The sequence below is a fragment of the Megalops cyprinoides genome, chromosome 24 (genome assembly GCF_013368585.1).
Source record: "Megalops cyprinoides isolate fMegCyp1 chromosome 24, fMegCyp1.pri, whole genome shotgun sequence".
Lineage (NCBI taxonomy): Eukaryota > Metazoa > Chordata > Actinopteri > Elopiformes > Megalopidae > Megalops > Megalops cyprinoides.
In genome coordinates this window covers 19,771,732-19,788,146 of record NC_050606.1, presented here as the reverse complement: position 1 = coordinate 19,788,146, position 16,415 = coordinate 19,771,732, and the positions used below count along the sequence as shown (strand labels likewise).

The window sequence follows — 16,415 nt, the reverse complement described above, 5'->3', positions numbered from 1 at the left end:
ACTGGTTTTATGAGAAAGATTAGTACTGTTGACACATGGTGTCACAAGCAAGAAATACAGTAGCATACTGTAACTTGGGATGTCCATTCTTTCTACTTAAAAGTTTTCTGATTTTCTGATTCGCTGCGCTCACATCAGCCTCACATATTCACTGATCAGCTGTCTGGTGAGGACTGAATGGGTAAGATGTTATTGGTGCATAACATGCCTGTCCTCAACGTGTTTCTGTCACTTGTCCGGCCCGTCATCACCTGACGTTGTGGGAATAGCTGCATGCTAAAAATAAGCAGGCTACGGTAGTAACGCTAGTCAACAAACTGAAACAACAGAATAACATTGCTCTGCTTTTTAAATCGTAATCTCCGTACCAGTAGGAGCAGCGCTCATGTTTTATTCCGTTTATGTTGTGGGTGCGCCTTTTTTAGTTTTATCGGAGATCTCTTATCGCAGAGCTAGATTGTGAGTCTCTTTGCATTTCAACATCCAACGCGTGTTTTTGTAAGCAGATGCGTTTACAGGAACGCTTGAATTCCGGGGTAGGCTGGAGGAAGGAAGGCGAGGAAATGACTTTGTTGGAAGTGATTTGTCAACGTTTGCTCTTGACCGGGAGCGCAGAAAGGGAAACGGTACAACGGGAGCAGTTTACCAGCTGCTAGCTAGTTAGATCGGCTAGTTTCTGTGGGGACTAAATTCACTTGCGGAACAAAATCAGGTAAGTTAGCTACCTAGCTAATTTTCAACATAGATGGTGGACGCTTTAACAGTTACCATCTGGATTACGCTGTTCTGGTTAGTAACCTAACTGTGATTGTCTGCTTTTGCAAATAGCTACTTGGCTAGAACAACTTTAGAGAACTTGGCACTAGGTAGTAACAGCCAGCAATCTATTAAGCGTTAGCTTGTTGTCTTATTAGCTTGTCGTTATGGTATCATTAGCTATCTAGCTAGGAAACAAATCGGCTTACTACTTTGCTGTTACCGTTTTGTTTCATTTCGCTTATGTGTACTAGACGTTAACGACGTTAGCTATTTCGTTACCACAGAAATATGTTAGTCTTCTAGTTAAATAAATGTAAAATCATATTTATTTCTAACTGTAGATAGGGAATTGAATTAAAACGTGAGGATAGGGCAGGGTACGGTGGTGTTAGCTAAGTAAATATAATTAGCTACATTGTCGCAGCGATAATTCTTAAATTGTCATAATCTGAAGGATATGACGTGATAAGTAAGAATGAATTACGGAAACTTTTAATCAGTTTGCCTCTTGTCTCTTGCTGAACCGGCTGGGGTTATGTGTGCTAAGTAGCTAACTAGTAAAATTAACTTTATACATGTAAATAGCTGGGTATGTGAACTTTAATCTTACAGCTCCGATGTCGTGTTGTGTCACACAGTACTTCTGTAAAGTTAAGTCTTTGTATTGTCTTCCTTTTCTACTCTGGAAGCCATGGAGCTTGAAAAATAAATATATGTAAACAAACAGATTTCTTGTAGTACAGACAGAAGGTCAGCTGCCAGTACGGAGAATGGTTAGAAATATTATGGAAGATGGCGATTATGTCTTGCCATGACCGTGGTCTTAACCTTGATTGTATCATTAACCACCTTAGGGGACAGCTGCAAATGGTGTCATAACGATTTGACTTAGATTACAATATATTTCAATATGGTAAAACCGTATCTTGTTTGTTTTAATGGTCTGATTTTGGCTGCAGACCTAGTGTTAGTTCTGTTATGCTGATGCTGTTAATGAACAGCATGTCATGTTGGCCTATGCAGCAATTTCCACTTACACTATAGTGACACCAACAGAAGGCTTGTTATCAGATGTTTATTTTTTCCAAAAAGGTCATTCACTGCTGTTGACATTACGAAGCATACTTATGCATCAAAACTACTTTATAGCAATTTTACATTTCACACATGTCTTTGTAAAATAAGGAGAAGATAGCGAGCCCCAGGGAGCGCCTAAATAGGTCCTGTCGCCAGGTATGACTGCCCTAACACAAGAACACGGCATTGTTTTCATGTTAATCTTAAAGCCAGATCAAAAATCCCCAAATCATTAGGTTTCCTTTATACTTTTTTAATCTTCATGGGACCCATACACGAGTAACCCGGTTATTTACGCGCAATGTATATGGAAGAATCGCAGTAAATTAGTTACGCATTTAAGAATTGTAAATGCTTCTACAAATCATATATTTTTGTCTTGTGATACATCATCCACTTTTGTTTTTTTGCATCTTGAAAGTGAAAATACATTTGGCGCATTAAAGGAAAAAAAGTGACCAGTTACAAAATAATGAAATGTCTGATAGAAAAGCCAAGAAGCAACAAAACCTGAATATGAACACTTGTTTCAGTCTTACTGGCTTTTAGAAAGCAATGTTGTGTTTAGATAACTTTGAATGAAACATACAATGAGTATATACTTAAAAACTGGCATTACAGAACAGATTTTTGTGATTTATGGAGTATACTTCTAGTAACAATATTGTTCATTTTTAAACTAGCTAGTCACAAGGAAGCACTGTGTACTCTGGTCTTCTAGATCTGCTTGGCCATAATATGTAAATACTGGAAGACTTAAGTTTTAAAATGTATAATTTTATTTTTATTATTACAAGGTTGTTTGCAAGAAATGCAATTACATAGGCATTTAATTAACATCAGCCAGTATCATCAGCATTAGCAGGGATGCCATGCAGTGTAACCAGTCGTGGTGAAACAGTGTAACCAATTAAGCAGGTTTTAAATGTGTTCGTTCACAGTGCTGCTGCTGTTTTTCATCACAAGTAAAACAAAAAACTCATCTACATGGACTGACTTTTGTGACTTTTTTCCTTGATATAGAAATTCGTTGTGTATATTATTTTGATTTTTTTAGCTGTGTGCATTTTAACCACTAGACATAAATGTGTTTAGTTTGTGGTAAAGCCATATAAAATTGATTATTTTGGTTGTGGTTACCCCACATGACATTTTGTCACCTTTTTTCAGAATTGCATTCATGTACAATCAAATATGAATACATAGAGAAGACTCAAGAATAGGTTTTAACACAGCTGATTCAAATGATCAACTCGTTATGAACGCCTGAAGCTGCTTAATAACAGACTGATCATTTAAATGAATTGTGGTGGAGCAGGGAGGGATCTAAAACATGCAGGACAAGGGGTCCTCCAGGTGAGGTTTGGGAAACACTGATGTAAGTTTTAAAAAAAAAACCTACATTGCTTCCAAATGGTCTGAGTGTGAACTTGAACTTGTCTGCAACGTGTGATCTGAGGCTGTGATTTGTGTGAGGCTGCTATTGGTTCATCTCAGAGGGAGTTGTTTGGATCCATCTTTATAACCTTGATTGCTTAAACCTCCTTTGTTCAATTACAACAGTTGAAGAGGTCTAATGCCGGTCCTTAACCCCTGTGCACCATGTGAAAAGATTATCTGAGTCATTCTGTGTAACAGAGTCAAGGGTCAGTTCCATTTCAATTCATTCAGTTCGGGAAATGAATTGAAATTCATTTGTAAATTCATTTGAAATTCATGTATTAACTGAAAAATCTTCATATCAAATCATGGGTGATTTTCATTTCATTAACTGAATTTAAAAAAACACCATTGGAAAGCATTTTATTGAACCTGCCACGCGTTTATCTAACTACCGAGCACCACAAGCTGTCTGCATGATGCTTCAAAATAAACACCTTCCCTGTGATTCAGTGGGTGGCCTGTTCCCAGGAATCATTTCCATGGACGCGTTCACAATGTTCCCAGTCAATTTCTAGTGTCATTTAGTTAAAGGCCTACGTGAGTGCCAAGATAAACTAATGACAATATTTCGGAGAACAGCCAAAGGTGGTTTGAGTGGGAGCGTGAGTGTTTTCCCAAACGTGTACAACCTTCAGAATGAATCAAAGACACGTTAACTTAAGAAGGAACCTTGGACCCTCTCGCACACAGTTCCTGTGTGCGGTATACTGAAAGCTAGAGATGCATGATATTGGATTTTTGCTGATATTCTGACGATATGAATATGCCAATATTTTCAGACTCATTTTGGCTGATGGCCGATGCCGATACCGATATAGTGTGTGTGTGTACACACACACACAAACACACACACACACGCCGTAATTTAAAAATGGTCTGTCTTATTTCCCATCGCGTTCTCTCCTTATGGAACCGCGATATTTAAAATTTTCTCACACCCCCTCCAGAAGCAGAGAAAAGCTTAGCAGCACACAGCTAGCATCCTCCCAGGGTGAGAAACTGGGCTAGGGGTCGATCGAAAACATTAGGACCTCCGCTTGAGTCCCAAAGCACGAGGTCGGCGATCGCGGGCTGTCTTGTTTTATTTCCCATTGCATTCTCTACTTACCGAGCTGCAATATTAAAACAATGGTCTCACGCCCTTCCGGAAGCAAATGGAAGCTTAGCAGCATAGCAGCACTTAGCTAGCATCCTCCCTGGGTGAGAAACCTAGCTATGGGGTCAGTCGAAACCATTAGATCATCCATTCGAGTCCCAAAGCATGAGCTTGGTGATCGCGAGCTGTCTTGTTTCATTTCAAATTGCATTTTCTCCTTACGGAGACGCGTTATTTAAAAATGGTCTCACGCCCCTCCAGAAGCAGAGAAAAGCTTAGCAGCACACAGCTAGTATCCTCCCAGGGTGAGAAACTTAGCTGTATATTTTACCCCTCCTTGCATCACTGGTGCTTTTCAAGCATTGCAAATAGCAATTTTGTTATCTGTTTCAGATACTTTGAAATACTTCCATACAGTTGACATGTTGAAGCTTGTTGCTGGTGCTCATAATATTGGCCAGGCACATCGGCAGAAATTTTCATATGTGCCGATGCTGATAATTAACTTCTTGAGTTTTTATCGGCCGATACCGATGTCATGCCAATATCATCATGCACCCCTACTGAAAACATAATGTTCCTGTCCTCCTGTAACAGACTTCTGCCTTTCTGAGATTGTGAATACATTTCCATTGAAGCCCATCATGTTAAAACTCAGAGCTTCCAGTAAGTAAAAAGTGTTTGTGTTTAGAGTACTTGACTTAGTCACCTCATTTCTGACATTATAAATTCAAATGGTATGACTAACATGACTGTTTTTCTAGTGAGTAGCCTTCAGAGGAAGCGGGACTATAGTGGCGATGTTCACTGTTTTCTAGAGAGCATTGTTGTATTTCTTGACAGTGTTGCTGAAAAACAGGATGTTTTTTGTTTGTGGGGCAAGGTGAGCTATATAATGAAGCCTGCTAACGAGTAGTAGCGTAGCATTTCAGGCTAGGAATACACAGCTCTTTTGTCATGCCTCTCCAGTAATTGCAGCATAGCATGAAGTGTCCAGTAATGTGGCCTGTGTGCGCACAAAAGTAAACACACATAGCTGTGAAACAACTCTAAAACGTCTTAACGAGGTCGCCAGTTGGGTTGACGCATTCCAGATTAACAGCAGGTCTTTTGGATGACAGATTTGGCAGGCAAAGCCTACAGCGGCCATCTCAGAGGGGAATGCTTTTTTCATTATGTTAGGTTGTTTAAAATTCTTTGAAAATGCTGAATGTTTACATCTACCAGTCTTTTTTTTTCCATACATTATAACCACAGAGACTGTAATCCCCTGCCACTTCATAATCCTTGTTTGCCACTGTTTGGTGAACTGTTTTGCTTGTTGCTGGTTTTCTAAAAGTGCACATTAGTTTGTCTCTTTGTTTTTTTTGGGTCTGCTAAACTCCGCTCCCACGCACTGTTCCTCCACCAGGTTAGGTGTCTCAACCAGAAGTTCCTCGTGATCGAGCATCACTCTCGTGGTGCCGCACAAGAGGACTGTGTCTTGCCTGTGGTACATAGGGAACCTTATCTCTCCCACCCAGAGAGGCTTCGCGTAATGGAGTAAGCTGCAGTTTCATTTCAGGTAAAGTGCTGTAAAATGTTATTACTGCCTGCTGGGTCTAAGCGTGAATCTGATGGGGCAGTGGCAGTTAGTGCGCTTGCTCTCAGTCTTTGGTTTAGTAACACTGCCTCAGACACCCGAGCCACGTGCGGTGTGGGCAATTAGCTGAAGTTGTGAAGTTGAGATGAAAAAATGTCACTGTCCGCATGGTGTACAGCACAGAATGCATAGCCATCATTCAGACTATGTCTGTTTTTGTATTTACTAACTGTTTGTATACTGTTTGTATGTGCTAGTCTTCTATTTTCCATGGCTTTTGATGTACAACTGTTTAGCTGTATACTATAGCTTTTTATTAATACCGTACTTTATTGAAAGGAGTTATGTCCTTAAGTGAGAACGTTGAATGTCTACAAACATGGTCTTGCTTGTGCTTGTTTGCGCTCCCTCTCTGGGCTTTGACAGCCATTTGGGCCTTGCAGAACGCCTTATCTTTTCCATTTGAAGGTGCCTGTTTCCTTAACAGTGTCGACACACAGACCTTGAATGGCTCCTTAGCTGTCACCGCACCCCCATCTCTTGATTAGTCATTTCCTCACCGCGGCATGCAGATGATAGGCAGATTAAAGCTGGGGATTCCCAGACCTCTTTCATGTCACTTTTGCTTTTGCAACCTGAGCGTGGTCATGGCGCGTCGGCGCAAGTGAGTTTGACCTTTGGAGTTTGTTGGGGGGGAGGTTTTCATCGTAACGCACTGGTAACTTTTTCAGATTTGGGGACGCTATCCCGCACGTTCCAAATCATCTCTTAGATATAGCCTGCTTTGTCTGAGGAAGGAGTTAACACACAGAGGGTAGCGCCAGTGAATTGGTGCTGCCGTTCATGAGAAACAAGTTAATTATATTCAATGTTATATGATGTTATTGGATGTAACAGAATTTAGGGTCTGGTAGGTTGAAGACAGGAGTGTCAGAAACCTCCATGGGCACACAGGACATGTGACTTTGAGGTATAGCATAAATTCGTGTCATGGGAAAATCTCAGGACATACATTTCCTGTCACTATTTATTTGCTCCATTGTGCCTGCTGAAAGTTAAATTTTAGTTTGTTTTTACATATGGCAGGAAATGGTAATCGTTTAGAAACTGAGCTGGATTGAGTTGTGCAGCTCGGCACATGTCGCTCATGGGTATTTTTATTGTTTCAGGTAAAATTTTTATTCTGATCATTTCCTGTTTCAACCATCTGAGACAATCATGGAGCTTTACTGGTACATGTAAGTATAATTTTTGAATTTGATCATTCATGTACACATGTGCAGACAGCTACATACTCATATCACATTTCACAGTTTTGATACTTTTTTTTGATATTCTGTAACTAACTCTCATATACTTTGTGTCCACCTCTCAGTAGCTAATTTTAGCATTAGCTAATTTTTTTTTATTAACAAACCCAACATATTTTTTCATTATATTTTAAGTTGAGGAACTCTGAATGAGTAATGTGTAAGCACAAAACATATTTGTTTAAATTTGTTGATCAGTGTTAAGGTCAGATGGTATGTTGGTTAGACTAAACATAGGCCTGAAATTTGAGATGAGCAGACTGGATTTCCCCTTGTCTGTTCATTCTGAAAGCTGCTCCACTTGCACGTTGCATTAAAGGGTTAATTCACTACGGTTCCAACAAGTCAAAGCATTAGTAGATGTTCTGTTTTTAAAAGGAAAAATGTGATAACGTGTAATCAGTGATGTTTTGCACTTGATTTCATACTGGAATAAATATCTGAATCACAAACAAAAGTTCTCAGGAGCCAAAAATGATATCGAAGAGCACAGTTATAGGGTGAGAGAGGTTTTGTCTATTATCAGAACATTGGATCTGTAATAGGGGATCTGCGGCTGTAATAGGGGATCTGTACTAGGGGATCTGCCCATTTGAACATAAAAACATTTTTTCAGTGGTTAGTTCTGAGACTGAATATTTGATTTTTGTTACCATGTGATCAGTATTCTTGGAACAGTGTTCTAATGTGTGGTTATTAACTAAAACGAGGCAGATTTCTGAGTTAGGCATACTTTTTTTTCACTAATTGCCATTAAGGAGAAAATAAAATCCCTGCATAAAGTAACAATTAAGAGGTACAGAAAGTTTTTTGTGGATAACTCTGCTTACAAGAGTAGGCCATGTGGACCATTTCATTCAAGATGTGTCCCTCAAGATTTCTTTCACTGCTTGTGAAAGTGATGCCAGTGTGCCGTAATGGACTTTTCGTCTTTGTGTCTGTTCAGAGTCGTCATACTCTTCATCATCATAAAGATCTTCTTCTATGTCTGCTGGTACCGTTCACGGCGGCGCCAGCTGACAGCCTTCCTCAGCAACCCGCGCAACACCCAGATCGTTATCGTCGGAGGCCGGGCGTACCTGCAGCAGGTATGCGAAAGGGAGAATGTGAGTATTAACTTTTATTAATTGCATGATACGAACCCAAAGCAGTGGCAGGTCCTGATTTGGTTGTAGAGATCAGTGACTCAGCCCCAATGACTCCTACTCTATGCTGAGTTTATGGGGTGGGGGGATTTTCAGGTCATTTGGATACAATTTGGCAAGGTAGATCTTATGAAATCTGCCCCTACAATGTTAGAAGTGAAAAGATTTTTGCGATAGTAGTATAGCATTGTCATTAAAGAGCTTGTCTTCCACCCAAAAGATTGAAGGTTCGATTCACAGGCATTTCCGCGTCTTTGAACCCTTTCATGAGATACTTAACCTTAGTGGTTACTGTAAAGATAATGGCAATGCAACCCGCAATTATCTAAGTTACTCTCTGTAAGAGCGTCTGCAAAGTACATGAAATAAACGAACATAATCATTCAAGCTTCTAAAGCTGTCAGAAACGAGGAAGCTCCCTGACAACAATTTCACTCTTTGTTTCCTGTTCCTCACGAAAACAGGAAGTGAGTTTTGAACGATAGCCTGACATGTTAAACTAAAGTTAACGTTTTCTGACTAAAAACCATGTCACTGTATCTCTTTCAATGGAAAGCCTGATGCATATTTGGTCACCCGAATCCATTTTCCTCATAACTGAGCTTAAAATGAGCAAAAAAAAAACTCCTTTTACATCCTGGTCTCCCAATAGCTTTTATAACCCATAAAAAATTTGAACTTGACCTTATGTTAGAGTGTTGTGTGTGTTTGTAATGTCAAATTTGTTTCTCAAAGTAAACAAGTGAAATATTTCTGCTTAATCATTGTTATCTAGTCCATTGATGCTTTATGATGGAAGGATCACATGCCTCAAAGTTAAGTCTACACTTAAGTTTGAGGCTACAGTAAGAAATGACCAAAAGGGCATTTAAAGTTGGTGCTGCACATCTTATTTAAAGATCCAGCTCTGTGCTGCAAAAATTCAGGAAGTATGGTATTTTCAATCTTACACTTTGGAACATATTTTTAGGTTGCCATATCATGAATTAACCGATATATTCATTTTAACATCTTCCTACGTGCAGAAGAAAAACACTTGACCTTTTGGGAAGTAAGAAGGCGTTTGAGTGGCTGGTACCATTCTTAGTATGAATGGCCATATTCACCAAAACTGCAATCTAATTATGACAGGAATCTCCAGTCTTTATCAGCTGTATCTATTTACACACACCCTAATTGTTACACCCCAAAGAAGTTCACCTCCTCCTGGTATTTGCCACTTGAAATCTCCCAGCATCCCAATTAGAAAAGCCTTCTTGAGGTTCCAAGAGAGCAGGCAGGAAGGCTCCAAACTTTGGTTTCTTGAAGAAAAGAAGTTGACATCAAACATTAGCAGCAAATGGTGAACTGGATGGTGAAATTGATAAAGCTTTTAAATGACACAAGTTGCTTAGCTCTTCTTTTAAATGTCTCTTTTTCTATGAAAATCGGGGGGAAATCTAATGCGGAAGCAGCAAGTTCTCTCTGTCCACCCTGATAGCTTTCTTGGTCTATATCTTGAAGACAGCATTTTAATTTGCACTGAGAAGCCTGAGGGATGTCTGTATCATATGGACTACAAATCCTGCATAGCACTTACTACATAGTGAAAGCTACTGAAATACAAGACACTATAATCTGTTCACTCTAACCACACGCCATCCTTTATTTTCACTTATGGGTTAAGTTTGTTTTCTGTTTTTATACATTTTTGGATATTTCATCAACTACCAAAGTTGCCAACCTGCAAAAACATTTTAAGGGAAAAGTAGATGTCGAAAACCATTGTGGTTGGATTGTGGTGGGTAATCCTGGGTGTAGTCAAAATTATGAAGCAGTCAGGGCAGTTGTGTGATACAAGACTAAGAATGAAGACGTCCATGTCTATGCGCGACCCCGTGATCTTGCACTTCTTGCTGGTATATGCTGTGCATTTGTTGTGTGCTGCTGTGAACGTGTGTGCTGTGGATGCAGTCTCTGACTCCTCCCCTACTCATGGTCTTCCTCTCAGGCTTCCGTGCGGCCTATCTGGCGTGCCAATCAGGATGACGGCTCACCCAGCGCGCCCCCCGCGCCCGCTCCAACCGCGCCGTCCTATGCTCAGTTCGATGCTCCCCCACCTTACGAAGCCATCTCAGGAAGTAAGCCCTGCTTCACCCCACCCGACCCTTTCTTGCACCTTGCACATGCCCCGCCTTCACCTCTCCACAGCCCCGCCCCTGATTCTCCCCTGCCCCGCCCCCTGCTGCTCTTTACAGCATAATTAGCCACCTCACTCTCTCTATTTGTGCTTTAACAAGGGATATAAGGAGTTATGTAAATGAAAATCATTGTAAAGGAGCACGTATACCACAACCAAAAGAGCTTTTCAAAAATAACTTTTAACACAAACATTGTGTGAAATATACATTCTTTTCTAATAAAACAAAGAATAAAAACAGAATAATAAAGGTATGTTTGAAACAACTTTTCAAAATAAGAAGTAACAGAAAAACCAGTCTCAGCAAATCTTACTATAACTTCTAAAACACACATTTCCCCGGCTTTATTGGAAATAAGATTGAAACTGTTTCTTCTTCTTTGAATGCTGAATGAAAAAAGCAGCTCTGTTTCACCTGTTTGTTAGTAAGAGTCTTAGAAACACAGTTTTAACAATTTTGACTGAGGGACAGCATCTTTAGACAGTACAACTCATTACAGTATCCCTGACCATGGGAGGTAGTTCAACTTGGAGTTCTTTAATCCCTAATTGGGAGAAAGCTCAGAGTTCTTACTCTTTGGTTAGTTAAGATGGTGGGCAAGACGGACACGGTGGCAGATTGGGTTTGGAGTTTGTGTCAGGTGTATCCCCACTCCCCCAGTCTGGAATCAAATGTAGGTTACAGCTAATGCGGCCTGAGGGGTCCTGCGCTTTTTAGTCACATTGTTATAGAGATCAACGGGTAGAAGAGCTGTAGTGTCGTTTTTGCTCTGTCACAATGAGCCAGTGTAAACGGTGACTTCACGGTTCTGCGGAAAGAGGTCTGTGTTTGTTCAAGGGCTCACTAAAAACACCTGGCGCTGCAGAAGGTCCTGCCTTCCTGTAGTATCCTGTAGGCTCGCTCTACTCATATTCTTTTGGCCATGATGATGTTTCTACAGCCATGCGGAACTTTAGCCACACTCCCTGGCCGCTGGGATGTGAAAGGGTAAGCCTTGACACTTGAACAGCTGCAGTTTCCAGTGAAGTTGTCTTTTTTTTTTTTTTTACCTCAGGCTTTACTGAGGAGAGAGTCAATAATGCATTGCGTGATATAAATATCTTATTCTGAGCTGAAATTTTGTAAAAATGAAGACACTGTGGACGGTTGTGGCATTTATGGGTAACCGTGTTAATTTTGCCTTTAATGCGCTCATCCTGTGCTGTCGCATGGCATGCGCACAGTTATCGTCAGACGCATGTAAGCTGCAGCGCAGCTTCTGTCCGCCACAGGAGTGGAGCGGAAGGATGTGGTGGTGTTCTGAGAGGCTGATTCCTCCCTCGCTCCGTGCGCTGCGAGTTTTTCTCACGGGACCCAGGCCTCTCTGTCTCCCCTACGGAACACAGAGAAATGAGCTGGTGTTAGCATCAGGGCTGTCAGGGTCCGCCTCCATTTTATACTGTCTCCTCCACGGCACCTGGGCTGGGTTCTCACGTTAGGGCCGATGACTTGGTGTCCCTCACACTCCTGGATAGGCATTTTTCCTGTGGGCTCCTTTTCAAATACTTACTGATTTTGCCTAGAAAATATCAGAATAGATTTAGGTTCCACATATGTATAGATGTCAGATGAAGACTGTAAGGCTAACTGTTGATTGTTTTTTCGGAGTACTTCCCTTGTCTCCTCTTTGTGCGTGACCTCTGCAGGCCCGTGATGAATGCTCTGAGGGCTTTCTTTGGTGTGAGGTGCTCTGTGCTTGGTGAACAGGAAAATGATAACTGTTAGCTTTCCCCTCAAAGCCACTATCTCTCTCAGATCTTTCGAACACCTGCAAAGGAACGCAGCACTTTTAAGCCATCACCACTGACCTCTTTGAAGTGTGCTTGCTTCCCCCATTCCCTCTGCTTGGTCTCTGTTCTGTCCTTTAATAAAGGGGTCTACTCGCCCCTCTAATCTTTCCCTCTGATGTGTTTTACAGTGCTCCTTACACCTCTACAGTCACACACACGCTCATCCAAGACTCACGTACACACACACAAGCATGTACGTCACCTTTCCAACACGCACAGTCACAAACAGTCTTGCATGAGTGTGCACGCTCATACACACACACACACACACACACACACACACACACACACACACACAGAGTTAAACAGACTGTCATCTACACACATTCTGTACACACACAGCACCCTCATGAACCCCCAACGCATGCACACATGCACCAACTCAAACACATACTGTACAGACTCCCAATCACTCTCAAATACACACACACACCATTTTATTAGCTTGGCAAAACAGGAAACCCCTTGTGAGGCGGTTTCGACTGAGAGTGGCATAATGATTTGAAGCCCCTGTGTGCTCATGTCGTTTCCTGTAAGAATGAAAAAGAGTGCAGCAGATGAAGAAAGTGTAATATTTGTCTCTTCTCTCTCCCAGCAGATGAACTGAAGCCCCCTCCTTACAGCGAGTGCATGCTGGGCGGAGCCAGTGTAGGGTCCTGGCCCGATCAAGCTGCCGCAACACCCAACCCCGGCAGGATCACAGGCGCGCCTCCTCCCTACATACCCTACCCCTGTGCAGGGGAAGGCCCGTCCGGCACAGGGCCAGGGAGTTAGGCCCCACAGCCCGTATCGGGCCGGCACGGTGTGGCCTCGGATCTCCGGCCCCTCCGGTTTTAAAAGCAGGATGACGAGAGGGACGAGGACAATGCCCTCGCTCGCATCCTGGCGAGAAAAAATAAACTGTTAAACACTTTCCCTTGTTTTTGGCTTCACAGAACATTAGAAAAGTAAATGGGAAAGCAGACTCTTTGAAAGAAGAGGGAAGTAACTGGGGACTCTGAATGGTACTCAGCTGATTCATTCATGGAGGTTTTTATTTTTTAACCATTGGCCAAGAACTTCCTTCCGCTTAACTGAACTTTTGTTCAGCTGTGGACTCTATCATTGAGGTTGCTGAGAAGCGGAGGAAAAGCGCTTGTGTTATCATGTCCTCGTCGCTGCGGCAGCCTCTGAATGCAATGACTGACCACAGACGTGACCTCGCCTTTGGCAGGAGGGCCAAAACCGGCCCCATTGACCCTGCTCCCTGCCCTGTGTCTTATTCTAGGGGAACCATCAAAGTAAAACAATAAACCACAAATGGGGTCACAAAATGAACTTTGTTTTACAGTGAGTGTATTTGCGTCAGCATGAGGTGAATTGCTCAAACTGATAGTTCTCAGCACTGATCGGCTTTTACTTTTGATAAGTGGTGGGAGAAAGTGGTCAGTGATTCCCTGATTTTAAGCAATCAGGCTGTATAGATGTGGAGTGCAACATATTTTATTAGTTCAAACAAGCCACTGATTGACAGTACCAGGTGGCTCCACCCATTATGGGCTCCATAAAGCCTCACTTTCCTATCACTCTTTAGCAGGTCTACTGGCTGCGTAGCTGTAATTTACACAAACACTTACATTCCTATGAACAACTTCCGTAATGACCTGTTCTCTTTCCTTTCGCTACATTTGATCTTGGCAGCATCAGTAACACGATCTCCCCCTTTAAGCCAGGCCTTAAAAAGGGACCGCGGAGTAGCCTCAAATTGACTGCAGCCTTTGGATTGCATTGCATCGCACTGCATTATGTACATTGTAGTCCCGCTGACGTAGTTTGCTTCGTTATATGCATATTCTGGTTAAGTGCATAATGTCACAACTGTTCCAAGCCTATGCAGTTACCCGAAATTGACTGTAGTCAATGAGATTATAGCAGACAAATGTCAAGGGTGCAGTTTCAGGTCTAAAGGTTGCAGCCATTGCACAGTGTTCCTCAGGCGGCTTTGTGTGCTATCTAGAAGGTCACAGCCACCAAGGAGGGCGAACTAATTGAGAATGCTCCCTCCTTGTCAGTTCGTTTTGAACACATGCTCTGTTCAGGGCTAGGTCTGTTGCCTTTCAATGCACTTTGCACCTAATTTATGTTCTTAATTTTAAAGATAAAATACAGAAATGAAATATGCGTTTATTTTCCAAATGTCTTTTTCAGTGTTTTTCAGAAAATGTGTCGATATATTTTGGCAGGCTAAATAAGTGTGTATACTGTAAAATGGTAACAGAATTGTTTTGTCTCAAACGCCAATCTACAATCATTTTAATAAACAATCTATGTATATAAACACAGACTGTCTACAATGAATAAAGGTTGGTGCTTTATTTTGAAGCGACTACTGCAGGTGACTTTAAACGTATTTCCCTGGCATGGCCATTGTGCCTGCTGTCCAGTATGGTTACGTTCTGAAATTACATAATTTACAGCGACATATACTGACAAACGCTGACAGTGACTCACTTCCCAAGTTTTGTTTAGTCTAGTGGGCTAGAGCAAAATAACTTTATTCTGCTATATTTAAACACCACAGGATGGCTTTATGGACCTCACCCACAGTAACAAGTCAAGCCTAGGTTTACCTGTCAGCACCAGACAGCTGTAGCCTGTTTATAAGGCACATGACCGGTTGACAGTCCCCGCCCGCCAGTGGTCCCACAGAAACCACAGTGGCCATTCTTGCTTAGTGCAGCTAGGGTTGACCCCCCAGCACTATTTCTGCATCTTTTATGGAAAGAACATACTTTATTTTGGCAATATATTAAAGAAAGATTCCAGTCTTGAAAGAGTTTCAATAGAGAGATCAGGGTCCATTGTGACTCGAAGGTCTTTAACATGGATGTTCAGCATAGCTGGGTGACAGTCAAGGTAAGAGCACAAAATTAGCAACTGTGTTTTTGGGACAGGACTGTTTTTTTTTTCCTGTATTCGGAAGCAGGGGGTTTGATATCATCCAGTTTTGTCTTTAAGACATGCTTCAAGTCTGGAGATCTGGAGATCTTCAGCAAGTATCACTGATACATATATATAGCCCTGTGTCATCAGCATCAAAATTAAAATGAAAAATTATTTATTCAATGTATACACATTGCAAGTTTATTCCACATTCACAGGTGACATGTCCAAGCAAGTAAAGCAAGAAGAGCAACAGCCCTAGAATCCAACATTGGGGGATTTCAGACAAATTTTAATTGTCTTCATTAAGTTGTACAATGACGCGAGTGCTTGAAGTCTTTTGAAAACACTCTGGTGATCTATTGTGTTAAAGGCAGCACTCAGGTCAGGAAGCACAAGAAAAGCAATTACGATCATTGACATTTCATTTGACAGCCTTAATGGGAGCTGTCTCAGTACTTTACCTTTAAGTCTAAAGCTTTACTCAAAGCTCTCAAAGACATTACTGGGAAGGCTACAATCTATACCTTATTAGCAAAAATGAATGAATTTGATTTGACGGGAATTTTCTCATTTAAAGGTGTGCAACAGAGGTGAGAGTTTCATGTAAGATAGAGTTTCATTTTAGGTGTTATATAAAACACCTAAAATGACAACTGGTGAGGCTAGGCCATTGAGCTCTTCTTCCTGGGTTTTGGGTCAAACAAGTAGAATTTCAAACAGGTATGGGAAAATGGTCATAGTACTGTATTAGGAAGCAAAATAGTTCATTTTTTATGTGAATACCAAGGGTGATGATGCCAACAGCTGCTGCTGTGTATCAGGAGTTACGGGTCAGCTGGGTACGTGGAGGTTGAGGAGGACAGGAAGACAAGGTGCACCTAGTACTGCTTTTGAAATTAGAGCAGGGACAAAAAAGCGATGTGAGAGGTAAGGATACAAGAGGTAAGGTGGCAACTGACCCCCATAACCAAATGCAGAATGAAAGAGCAGGCCCTTTTTCCTTTTGGTTACTATCCAAGGCAGTCTCAGACTGCCCTCTAGTGTTAATAATATTGACCTGCAGGGTAAA

At 41.5% G+C, this 16,415-nt stretch overlaps 1 protein-coding gene across 4 annotated transcripts; it reads left to right on the top strand.

The window, feature by feature from the left end:
* Positions 1 to 672: 672 nt before the first annotated feature.
* Positions 673 to 14,694, top strand: LOC118771397 (extensin-like). 4 transcript variants are annotated; one of them, XM_036519381.1, is made up of 6 exons: positions 673 to 712; positions 5,787 to 5,939; positions 7,127 to 7,195; positions 8,214 to 8,373; positions 10,403 to 10,532; positions 13,020 to 14,694. In XM_036519381.1, exons 3-6 carry the CDS (start codon positions 7,176 to 7,178, stop codon positions 13,193 to 13,195), a joined length of 486 nt encoding a protein of 161 aa, XP_036375274.1. In that variant the 5' UTR covers positions 673 to 712; positions 5,787 to 5,939; positions 7,127 to 7,175; the 3' UTR covers positions 13,196 to 14,694. The 4 variants fall into 4 exon arrangements, with proteins under 4 accessions (XP_036375274.1, XP_036375271.1, XP_036375272.1 ...); XM_036519378.1 differs by having other exon boundaries at positions 13,017 to 14,694; XM_036519379.1 differs by lacking the exon at positions 5,787 to 5,939 and having other exon boundaries at positions 675 to 712; positions 13,017 to 14,694.
* The last annotated feature ends 1,721 nt before the right edge of the window (positions 14,695 to 16,415 follow it).